This window comes from Dendroctonus ponderosae, unplaced genomic scaffold (genome assembly GCF_020466585.1).
Source record: "Dendroctonus ponderosae isolate FM_Combo_2020 unplaced genomic scaffold, Dpon_F_20191213v2 Dpon_F_20191213_1, whole genome shotgun sequence".
NCBI lineage: Eukaryota > Metazoa > Arthropoda > Insecta > Coleoptera > Curculionidae > Dendroctonus > Dendroctonus ponderosae.
In genome coordinates, this window is record NW_026017110.1 from 2,172,830 (window position 1) to 2,185,455 (window position 12,626).

The following is a 12,626-nucleotide window of genomic DNA, read 5'->3' on the forward strand; positions in this document are numbered from 1 at the left end:
CAAGTTGCTACTTGCTTTGGTTTGGAAGTAGTAATTTTTTAAGAACAGCGGATTATTGAGTGATTTTTGGGCCCCCATTGAGTTGGATGGTAATAATCAGGTTTTGGGGCGATTTCAGTGATATTTTCAGCACATTCAAATCCAATAGTCTTCTGTCGATCGTGAAAACTTCAAGTTGCTACTTGCTCTCAATTGGAAGTAGTAAGTTTTTAAGAATAATATCCTCTACAACATGAACTTAAAGAAGCAATATCAAGAGACAAAACCCTTTCTGAGATTTGTAAACCATGTAGTTCTCAAAAAATCTTAAAATTTTCTTCAAAAAATGCTAACAAACCCTATTTATTACAAAACAAAGTTCCTAATACGTGTGACTTTGTCAACACTCATTCCACCTCATCGTCTAAACAATAAATAATAGATTGCGAATATTGCAATGCCCCTGGAATCGTTCAAAGAAAGCAAATGATTTGACGCCCTTTGAACCGACATTGAACTCCAGAAGAATGGCACAAGGTTGGCAATTAATTGATCAGAAATACGCATTAAAAATTTGTGTTTTGATTGATAAAGTTCAGCGCCTTTCACCTGTACATCATGTTTGGTTCATTGCGCCGACATGCGAGTTAATCGACAAGGTGTACTTGAATAATTGATTTGTTTGCTCTATTTTTGGGGAATATCGACAAATTTGATGGGGGATTTGAATTAGAAGGTTGAATAAATAGATTTGGGCTGAAGGTAGAAACTTTTTTCGAGAATTTTTGCTTGAAAAATGCAGGAAGGCGACACTTTTGGGGAATGCCAGGACGAAAGCAATTGAGCTGAAAAATTCAACTTGAAGCGTCATAAATGCACGTGAATGTGCAGGTTAAGTCAAAATTGCAACTTTGAAGTCCAAAGCAATTTCAAACAATTGACTCCGATCAAAAAATGTTCACTTTAACAGTGAAACTTGAGCCTGCGACTTTAAGCTATCTGGACCCGCAAGCTCAACATTTTAAGTCTACAATCCGGATAAAATGTTTCAATTTGTTTTATTATATCCAAAATTCAATATTTGGACATTCAACTTCAAATTCCCACTTTTGAAAATTGCTTTCACCCGAAACATGGTTGAAAATAATACCTTCGACCCCATCGACCATCGCCTAAAATGTTTAATAAAATACTGTCTTTTTAATGGGAAGATTGAAAGAGAGAGAAAAAATGAAGTTAATAAAAAAAACGACCAAATCAGTATCAGGCCAAAAAGCAAAAATCACAGGAAAAAGGATGAACAAAGCATACACAAACGCAAATCGTCAACATCTTTGTAGAACCAAGGAAGGAAAAACTTATGAAGCGTCATTGCGAACGAAGAGGAACCGATTCGAATCTGCACTTTCCAGGCGCTCGGAATCTTTCCGACTTTCTAGCGCCCTTCAAGAGGCGACTTCAAGTTACTTACTTTTCGGCACTTTGCGGCCCTTCGATTACATTCAAAACATTCAGCTTCTATGAAACTGATGAGTTTTTTCAGCTTTTAGGCCACTATGGAGACGATTTTTTTTTGTCTTCTTCAGCCTCGATTAAAGATGCACTGAAGATGCTCACCGCTCGTGCTTGCAAAACGTTAGAAAGGCTTTCCCGCAAAACCCACCTCGATCGGACAAATGAGTTTTTTGGACTATCAACGAGTATCAGCTGCTGAAGAAAAATTGCTTTCACCCGAAAGATGGTTGAAAATAATACCTTCGACCAAATCGACCATCGACTAAAATGTTTAATAAAATACTGTCTTTTTATTGGGAAGATCGAAAGATGAGAGAAAAAATGAAGTTAATAAAAAAAACGACCAAATCAGTATCAAGCCAAAAAGCGAAAATCACAGGAGGAAAGATGAACAAAGCATACACAAACGCAAAATGCCAACACCTTTGCAGAACCAAGAAAAGGAAAAACTTGTGAAGCGTCATTGCGAACGAAGAGGAACCGATTCGAATACGCACTTTCCAGGCGCTCGGAATCTTTCCGACTTTCTAGCGCCCTTCGAGAAGCGACTTCAAGTTACTTACTTTTCGGCACTTTGCGGCCCTTCGATTAGATTCAAAACATTCAGCTTCTATGAAACTGATGAGTTTTTTCAGCTTTTAGGCCGCCATGGAGACGATTTTCTTTGTCTTCTTCAGCCTCGATTAAAGATGCGCTGAAGATGCTCGCCGCTCGTGCTTGCAAAACGTTAGAAAGGCTTTCCCGCAAAACCCACCTCGATCGGACAAATGAGTTTTTTGGACTATCAACGAGTATCAGCTGCTGAAGAAAAATTGCTTTCACCCGAAAGATGGTTGAAAATAATACCTTCGACCCCATCGACCATCGACTAAAATGTTTAATAAAATACTGTCTTTTTATTGGGAAGATCGAAAGAGAGAGAAAAAATGAAGTTAATAAAAAAACGACCAAATCAGTATCAGACCAAAGAGCAAAAATCACAGGAGGAAAGATGAACAAAACATACACAAACGCAAATCGCCAACATCTTTGTAGAACAAAGAAAAGGAAAAATTATGAAGCGTCATTGCGAACGAAGAGGAACCGATTCGAATACGCACTTTCCAGGCGATCGGAATCTTTCCGACTTTCTAGCGCCCTTCAAAAAGCGACTTCAAGTTACTTACTTTTCGGCACTTTGCGGCCCTTCGATTACATTCAAAACATTCAGCGTCTATGAAACTGATGAGTTTTTTCAGCTTTTATGCCGCCATGGAGACGATTTTCTTTGTCTTCTTCAGCCTCGAATAAAGATGCGCTGAAGATGCTCGCCGCTCGTGCTTGCAAAACGTTAGAAAGGCTTTCCCGCAAAACCTACCTCGATGGGACAAATGAGTTTTTTGGACTATCAACGAGTATCAGCTGCTGAAGAAAAATTGCTTTCACCCCAAAGATGGTTTGAAAATAATACCTTCGACTAAAATGTTTAATAAAATGCTGTCTTTTTATTGGGAAGATCGAAAGAGAGGGAAAAAATGAAGTTAATAAAAAAAACGACCAAATCAGTATCAGACCAAAGAGCAAAAATCACAGGAGGAAAGATGAACAAAACATACACAATCGCAAATCGCCAACACCTTTGCAGAACCAAGAAAAGGAAAAACTTATGAAGCGTCATTGCGAACGAAGAGGAACCGATTCGAATCTGCACTTTCCAGGCGCTCGGAATCTTTCCGACTTTCTAGCGCCCTTCGAGAGGCGAYTTCAAGTTACTTACTTTTCGGCACTTTGCGGCCCTTCGATTACATTCAAAACATTCAGCTTCTATGAAACTGATGAGTTTTTTTAGCTTTTAGGCCGCCATAGAGACGATTTTCTTTGTCTTCTTCAGTCTCGATTAAAGATGCGCTGAAGATGCTCGCCGCTCGTGCTTGCAAAACGTTCGAAAGGCTTTCCCGCAAAACCCACCTCGATCAGACAAATGAGTTTTTTGGACTATCAACGAGTATCGGCTGCTGAAGAAAAATTGCTTTCACCCGAAACATGGTTGAAAATGATACCTTCGACCAAATCGACCATCGACTAAAATGTTTAATAAAATACTGTCTTTTTATTGGGAAGATCGAAAGAGAGAGAAAAAATGAAGTTAATAAAAATAAACGACCAAATCAGTCAAATCAGAACCAAGGAAAGGAAAAACTTATGAAGCGTCATTGCGAACGAAGAGAAACCGATTCGAATCTGCACTCTCCAGGCGCTCGGAATCTTTCCGACTTTCTAGCGCCCTTCGAGAGGCGACTTCAAGTTACTTACTTTTCGGCACTTTGCGGCCCTTCGATTACATTCAAAATCGGCGTTTGTGTTTTGGTGGCTGCAGCTTGCACTTTCCGACCACGACAACATCCCAAGCACGACGCAAACCCGCAAAGATTCAAAATCGGCTTCAGAGCATTTTGCTTCCGCAAGCCCCACGGATTCTCCACTGTTGCACTAGCGCACATTTTCGGGGAGACGTTTCGAACTTCAGCGCATAACTGGAAAGTTGCTGCTGTTCTTCGAACAAAATTCAAACGAAGCTTGTGTAAATTAGGCGTCATTGATTGGTTCTGACCGGCGCGCTGACCTGCAGCGTCGTCGTCGCGATGCTAAAGACGGCCTATATTATAATGGTTAATGGCTTCAACGCTAGCAAGGATCAGAGGTGGACTTAGGCGATTTATTAACCGGTTGAGGTTTCATTGAAAAACTCAGACGGAAAAATCCGCATTTGGAAGTCCAGTCCTGCCAGAAAGTCGGCTAATGAAAATTAGTTCATTTACATATAAAAAAAGTGCCCTCTTGGAACCGGACTATCCATTGTTATACTCAGCCGCAGCGTTGCGTGCACGCAAATGCAATTTTTTATAGTGTCTTAGTGCCGATTGAATCCCCGATTAAATTTGAGTTTTGTGTGTTTTAGGTCATTTCGCCCGGCTATTTCTGTTAGTGACAGTTAAAGGAATGCCCGAAGAAACCGGCAGTTTTAGCAGGAAAGTGCTTACCGTTTGGCAATTAAAGGCCCATTGGATGTGATGCTTGATGAAGTGCTGTGTCGGATTTTCAGTTTGGATTCAGCGATGGGCAGTGGAATTCCCGATTTTAGGTCTCGGTACCAAAAGCCGCTCTTTGTCGATGAACCTGCAATAACAAAATCAGGAAATTTACCACACAATCTAATGTGATAGTCGTGGACGCCGGATAATTTTCAAAACAGTTCGGCTTTTGCGTCCTTTGCTTGAAGCTGGCGAGTTTTCGGCTTTTAGACCGAGGAAGAAATCAGCAGATTTACCGAATAAGAATCCGATTAATAAAGATAGTATTTTTTAAAGCATTTTACAGATGATACTTTGGAAAAGGTATTTTCGGGGAAAAATATGAAAGCGAAATAAAAAGTTTTGAAGGATTTTCGAATTGCTTGAGTGCATTAACCGATATTGCAAGATCTGGTTTTCATATCGAGATAGAGCGTTACATTTCTTTCTTTTTTATGCAAAACATCGTTCTAGAAATAGTTTTCACGCCAATTGCGAAAATTCAATATTAATGCGAGTCTTCTAAACCGCTCTTATTCGATGGCTCGTATTAAGAGTACCGGTTGTGCTATGAAATTTTAGTGTTCAGAGCAAGATAGTGCGTCAAATTGCGAACTTTCTAGTGCCAATCGTCCTTCTAGAAATGTTCCCAGTTATCGCGCAAATTCAAGATTAATGCGAGTTTTCTGAATCGCTCTTGTTCGATGGCTCGTATTAATAGTACCGGTTGTACTACGAAACTTTACTGTTCAGAGCAAGATAGTGCGTCAAATTATCAACTTTCTAGTGCCAAACGTCGTTCCAGAAATGTTTCCAGTTTTCGCACAAAATGAGTAAATTCATGATTAATGCGAGTCTTCTAAACCGCTCTTATTCGATGGCTCGTATTAATAGTACCGGTTGTGCTATGAAACTTTAGTGTTGAGAGCAAGATAGTGCGTCAAATTATCAACTTGCTAGTGCCAAACGTCGTTCTAGAATTGTCTCCAGTGTTCGCACAAAATGCGTAAATTCATGATTAGTGCGAGTCTTCTAAACCGCTCTTATTCGATGGCTCGTATTAATAATACCGGTTGTGCTATGAAACTTTAGTGTTCAGAGCAAGATAGTGCGCTAAATTTTGAACCTGTTAGTTCCAAACAGCGTTCTAGAAATGTTTCTAGATTTCGCGCAAAATGCGAAAATTTAAGGTTAATGCGAGATTTCTGAACCGCTCTCGAACCAGTTGTGCTACTAAAGTTTCGTGTTCAGAGCAAGATATTGCGCTAAATTGTGAACGTTTTACTGCCAAACACCGTTCTAGAAATATTTCTAGATTTCGCGCAAAATGCGAAAATTCTTATTTATTAATTAAAATTCAATATTAATGCGAGATTTCTGAACCGTCCTTATTCGATGGCTCGTATTAAAAGAACCAGTTCTGCTACGAAACTTTAGTGTTCAGAGCAAGATAGTGCGCTAAATTGTGAACCTTTTAGTGGCCAACACCGTTCTAGAAATGTTTCTAGATTTCGCGCAAAATGCGAAAATTCAAGATTAATGCCAGATTTCTGAACCGCTCTTATTCGATGGCTCGTATTAACAGAACCGGTTATGCTCGCAAACTTTAATGTTCAGAGCAAGATAGTGCGCTAAATTTTATTTAGTTTTATTGCCAAACATTGTTCTAGAAATGTTTCTAACTTTCAAGCAAAATTCAACAATTCAAGATTAATGCAAGATGTCTTCTGAACCGCTCTTATTCGATGGCTCGTATTAAGAGAACCGGAAAAGTTACGAAACTCTAGTTTTCCTAGCGAGATAGAGAGTTACATTGCGTAGTTTTTTATTTCAAACGTCGATCTAGAAATGTTTTTAGTTTTCGCGAAAAATGCGAAAATTCAAGATTAACGCCAGTTAAGTTCTGAATTTGCTCTTATTCGTTGGTTCGTATTAAGAGAACCGATGATTCAACAAAACTCTAGTTTTCAGTGCGAGATAAGAACGTTAAATTGCACATACGTATAGATAGATACGAAACATCGCTTTAGAAATGTTTCTGGTTTTCACGCCAAATGCGCAAATTGAAGATAAATGCGGGTGTTCAGAAACGCCCTTATTCATTAGCTTGTATTAATGGAACCAGTGGAGCTTCGAAACTTTAGTTTTCGTTGCGAGATAGAGCGTCAAATTGTGGACTTTTCGTACCAAATAACGTTATAAAAAATGTTCTAGTTTTAACGAGACGCAAAAATTCAAGAATAATGCGAATCTTCAGAACCGCATTTCTCGTTGGGTCCTATTAGGAGAACTGGTTGAGCTGAAAGGTTTAGTTTTTTTTTGCCAGATGGAGAGTTAAATTGCGTATTTCCTTGTAGCACGTCTTTTCCAAAATTTGCTATTTTTTAGGATCTTTAGGTCCTTCTTTCTTGATATTTCTCCAGGATTTTAATTTTTTCGTGTACAATTGTACCCGATCGCCTGTCTAATCAACTCAGCGCTCAACTCAATCGCGTGGACATAGAGAATTTTATATAAGCGCTCTGTATATTCACCTGTTGATGTGGAAGACGATCGACTGGAAAGCGACAAAGACTGAGGCTCATACTTGGACGGCAGCCGGTCATTAGAATAAAGCTGATCCGAGGAAAAACTCTTTCGAAAGCCTTGCTGAAGCCGACTGTCTGCAGGATACTGCAGTCGCGAATAAGCATCAGGAGCCGCTGGAAATCAAGCATTTTAACCAACAAACCACAGCGCTGCGGCTGCTATGCTTACAATAATGCTTATCAGTTCCATTGGTATTGCTATGCACTGGAATTATAGGAACAGGGTCGACCAATCCGGCAGGAAAATGGCCCTTGAAATGCTTCGGGGGCGAAAATGACCGCCCCCTATCGTACTTGCGATAGCCTCGACTGTGCTTGCCGTTTTCAGTAGCAGACTCCGGCTGCAGGATATATACAGGGCGAAGAACGCCAGCTTTTGATCCTGAAACAAATATCACTGCAGATTTACCAGAAACATACAGGGCAAGTCACCTAATAGTTTATTTACAATTTATACAAAACATATCATTTAACAATGAATGGTTCTCAAGCCACTGCCACATTAAAGGTCAAAATTATGAGTCCAGACCAAAAGCCATCGAAGCAAATCGCCTCAAAATATTATGCATGGGTGTAATCAGTATCATTTTCTTTTCCGGATTGGCTCGCATTATCTGAACCAACTGATCCAAAACGTCGCGATAATCATCCAGTTCAATGGCGGCTGGCACTTCGCATACAACCAAGTTTCTAAACTCCGGCAGTAGCATTTCGTCTCCCAGCGTTTGGATCAGTTGCGGCCAATCAACAAAGGTGCAATTATCTGGGCCCAAGTAGTGTTTCATCAGCGTCTTGTGCTTCTTTTTCAGTTTCACTGCGCTGAACTTTCGCATCGTTTGATAGACCAGAAGATTGGCTTCACCGGTCATCACTGTGATTATTAACAGCACGTTTCTTTGGGGATTTATCAAAAAGTCGTAGACTTTGCTGTTTATTTGCTCCTCTAGCTGTTCCATGCTGCGGATGAAAGTCCGGGATTTTTCGTCCAGTTGTTTGCTCACTTCCATTGAGGAAACTGGTTTATTTCAAAGAAAATACTGCACTAATTTGCCGATGGCTTTCAAGTGGATCGGATTAGAATAAGTAGGCAACTGATTGTCTCCTGCAGGCGAGATAACGACAAATATCCAGTGAATTTGATAAGAGCTGAGGAGTCACATCTATTTCGGTATTATGAGATAAAAATAACGAATTTTCCTATTTTTAGGCTTTGGTGCACTAGCGGTGGATTAACGGTGTTTTTCTTAGTTGCAAAGGCCTGTCTAATGTCTATGTACGAAACTATTGAAATTCCATATTTATTAAAAGAATTTGTGACACAGAAAGTCATGATCATTCAAATCGTCCCTCGTAGTATAACTGATCGGTTCGAATCGGATCGAGCGAACTAAAAACCCTTTCATTTAATGCATAGGAGTGAGCGCGGCATATCAGTTCCTTGTCTTGCTTACCCCATATACGAGAGCAGATTGAAAAATATATTTGTAATTTCTGGTTTAATTTTCAGATTCTCGGACACTAAATGAAATAGTTTTTTTTTGTAAAGGCAGTTTATGTTTATACAGCGAATTTTCTGTTTATACAGCGAAAATGTCTTGTTTATAGATTCCTCAATTAATCATAGAGTATCTTACCTAATCTCGGCGGTTTATTAATATACAAGCACAATTTTACCTCCATGATCAAGTGCACTAAAGTGTAATTTTTCAATCAATTCTGACCTGGTGCACTTGCTCTTTTACAGTGTGAAACTGATCATAAATTCTGCAAACCGGTAAAGGTATCAGATGCGGGCTCGTCACTATGCAGCAGCAATAATGCATTTTAATCTGGCTTTAATGCGTTTTTATGAAGAAAACTACAGCTATATTTTTCCCGATAAACTCAGTAACCTCATTAAGGCCTGGCAGGAATTCATATTTTAAAAGAAACAGACTTTATTAGCAGCAGGTGGTGGTAACAGTTAGCTCTCACGAAAGAACTGTCATACTTTCTTAAATTGTGCCTGAGGCAGATAAAATTTAATTATTTTTGGCTGGAAAAAGTTTCTAAATTCTAAATTGGTAAGTTAAACTGATCAAAAAAATCTCAGTGACTTGCAGAAAAGCCCACCATTTTGCTTACCATTTGCCGCCTTTAAAGTGTCGCAGTTGCTTGCGTCTGGAGTCCAAATTTTGCAGGAATCATCAAAAACATCTTCCTGAAATCAACATATTTTTCTTTATAAGATTTTTGGTTCTACCTAAAAACCCAAATAATCCGGCAGCAAAATGCATAAAAAAACAATAAATTGCCTTTTGAAAAAAACTGATGAAAACCTTTTGGTGAAAATGAAGGCTTTAAAAAATTAGATAAAAATGCATTCGTTGACATAAAAATACTCACCCCCAAGAAATCATGGACGGAAACAGGTTTCAGAGCAAACAGCCGACAAAGCAGCATATTTTTAATTTGAAAATCATCAGACTTTGAGGGAAAAACTTGCACTTTGAGGTGCAGAAAGAGTCTCACCTTCCACCTCAAAGGTAGAATGTTCCGGTAAATAACCGCTAATCGATATTTTGGTAGTTACGGTGCCGCGACTTTGACTATCGCATGTTCAACAGTTGCAGAAACGTCGATAATTATAATTATTTACTTGGCAGGAACAGGGGAGGATTTGGTGAAAATTTCCCATTTTTCACTCAACTCAAAAGCCTACTTTTTACCTCATTGGACTCGGAGAGTTGCCTAATCCGCATGGAACCGCTGTTGAAATTGTGTTCATGCCTCAAGTTGTGCATCCAATAGTTGGCCGATGTGTTGCTTGATGATGCCGACGAAATCGGAGAAGGAGAAACGTTGCCTTTTAGCACGCTTCCTGTTATCCAGTGGGATTCATTTTGATCGATGGGAGATGTATAGCGGATGGAACCGTCCAAGTCTACAGTGGGCAGCTGTTTTCTTGATAATCTAATCGGTTGAAAAAGTGAATTAATGAATGAAAAGATCATTTGTGCGGCACTTTGCCTCCTTCTGCTTCATATTTTTTTCAGTTTTTCATATACAAATTCAAGTGGGTGGATGAAGTAACGAACTGAAAAAGTGTATGAGGAAATAATTGCAGTAAAAACGAATTAAGACTACAATGAATGGGAATATGGGAATTTTCTTCAGAGTGAAAGAAGTCAGTAAGTTACATATAAAACAACGGAAACATTCAACAAGGAAACGGCAGCAAAATGAACAACCCAAATAGCAGATTTAAGCTTCTTCAAAGCATGTACATAAATAAAAAAAAACGTTTACTGGAGTTAGATGATTTAAACCTGTGAAGACAACCACTTTAACTGCAAAGGCACATCTTGTTACCTCGTGCGGACAACTTGAATAATTTCCCCAAAATCCCCAAAATCCTTGATGGCACTCTCCACCACATTGAGAGTTTCGTGAACAGATGAAAGCTGAGCTGCAGCTGCTAACGTTTCCAGTGCCGCTTGTCTCACCCGCCTTCTTCTGTCGCGCAGCGCCAAAGCTGCAAATTCTGCGATTCTCACCACTTCCACATCCTGCCTGGGATACAAGCGAGTACAAGCCATCAAAATCTGCAAAGCCCCTAAAACCAAGCAAACCCCTAGTAAAATTGATTGGGCCTTTAAAGGGCTTTCAGCCACCTTCTCGTGTTCGATGGCCGAAACCTCTGGAAAGCACTTCAAGCTGCAGCTTTTTGGGGGGCAGTTTCTTCATCGCCACCAACGCGCAACGCACTCCAGACGACGCGCCCATTTTGCACAAACTGAGGATCAGCCTTGGAAGGCAGCGTTCCAGGACTTCAGGCCGAAGGCCGGCAATTAAAATCATCAAAGAGTCCTGGAAAACATGTTTTAAATTTCGGGGTGGAGGGATGAACTTGGACTCACATCAGCAAGGCTGTGCAGCCTGTCGCGGTGATGGCAGGCAAAGAGGGCCTCAAATAGAAGAGCGGCCGCTCCTGCTTCTAAAGATTCGCATGTTCCCGGCTCTTTCAGCATCTTTACCACGCTGTCCAGTGCTTCGGATTTTGCCCATACTTCGTCCTAGAAAAACAATGTTAACATTGAAAAATAGCCAAGGAAAGTGGAAGTGAGTCAGAGTTCGGAACTGAAAGAGAAATTTGTCTGTGATTTATGCACTTTTTGTGTGTTATAAGCGCAAATTGTTGGATGAATGTCCAATTATTGTTTGCGTGTGTAATAATTAACGATTTCAATTACGCTTCGCTGTGGGGACGGAAAAAAACCAATAGAGGCAAATCGACATGGACATGTTTGCCTGTATGTAATATATTTAGTAATTCGGTCAATGAACTTACTGTTCATATATTTATTAGGATATTTCCCCTTTTGAAACAGTTTACCAGAAAATATGTTCGCGGTATGCGTGCACATGAGGAGCCAATTTTTTAATTAAAAAAAATTGATTTAAGACCCGGCTAGATAAAACTGAACCAACGAAGGAAAAACGAACAAATAAAGCAATATGAATTTGAAAAAATTTCGTTTGATTTAAAATGCCGAAAAGTGAATAAAAAAATAGAATGCAGTTCAACAGGTTCTCTGACTATGAGCCAACGACTAAAGGCGGTTTTGAAGTCTCGCAAAATTTGTGAGTTTTCACATTTTACGTGAAAACTACAAGGATTTCTAAAATGATGTTTTATATAAAAATGTGCGCATTTTCAGGTTCTATCTCGCGATTTCAACTACAGCTTTACTGCCCAACCTGTGCTCCAAATATGAACCAATTACTAAGGGCGGTTTTGAAATTCGGCATCACTTTTGAGTTTTCGCAGTTTGCGTAAAAACTACAAGTATTTTTAAAATCATTTCTTTTAAAAATGTGCGTGTTTTAAGGCTTTATCCCTAAATGACAACTAGAGATTTACCGCTCAACCAGTTCTTTAAGCATGAACCAATTACTAAAGGCGGTTTTGAAATTCGGCATTACTTTTCAGTTTTCGCAGTTTGCGTAAAAACTACAAGTATTTTTAAAATTATTTCGTTTAAAAATGTGCGTGTTTTAAGGCTCTATCCCTAAATGACAACTAGAGATTTACCGCTCAACCAGTTCTTTAAATATGAACCAATTACTAAAGGCGGTTTTGAAATCCGGCATTACTTTTGAGTTTTCGCAGCTTGCTTAAAAACTACAAGTATTTTTAAAATTATTTCGTTTAAAAATGTGCGTGTTTTAAGGCTCTATCCCTAAATGACAACTAGAAATTTACCTCTCAACCAGTTCTTTAAATATGAACCAATTACTAAAGGCGGTTTTGAAATCCGGCATTTTTTTTGAGTTTTCGCAGTTTGCGTAAAAACTACAAGTATTTTTAAAATGATTTCATTTAAAAATGTGCGCATTTTAAGGCTCTATCCCTAAATGACAACTAGAGATTTACCGCTCAACCAGTTCTTTAAATATGAACCAATTACTAAAGGCGGTTTTGAAATCCGGCATTACTTTTGAGTTTTCGCAG

The 12,626-nt window shown here is 39.2% G+C and overlaps 1 protein-coding gene across 1 annotated transcript in view; it reads right to left on the reverse strand.

Annotated features, from left to right (window-relative positions):
- Positions 1-12,626, reverse strand: part of LOC109538479 — a 24,617-nt gene that overhangs the window by 7,016 nt on the left and 4,975 nt on the right. The window contains exons 6-13 of the mRNA XM_019905723.2: positions 11,032-11,187; positions 10,786-10,981; positions 10,484-10,727; positions 9,841-10,084; positions 9,257-9,332; positions 7,302-7,514; positions 7,079-7,246; positions 4,515-4,650 (exon numbers count right to left, since the gene is read on the reverse strand). Of these exons, the coding sequence (XP_019761282.2) occupies positions 4,515-4,650; positions 7,079-7,246; positions 7,302-7,514; positions 9,257-9,332; positions 9,841-10,084; positions 10,484-10,727; positions 10,786-10,981; positions 11,032-11,187 (1,433 nt within the window). The remainder of the gene's footprint in view (positions 1-4,514; positions 4,651-7,078; positions 7,247-7,301; positions 7,515-9,256; positions 9,333-9,840; positions 10,085-10,483; positions 10,728-10,785; positions 10,982-11,031; positions 11,188-12,626) is intronic.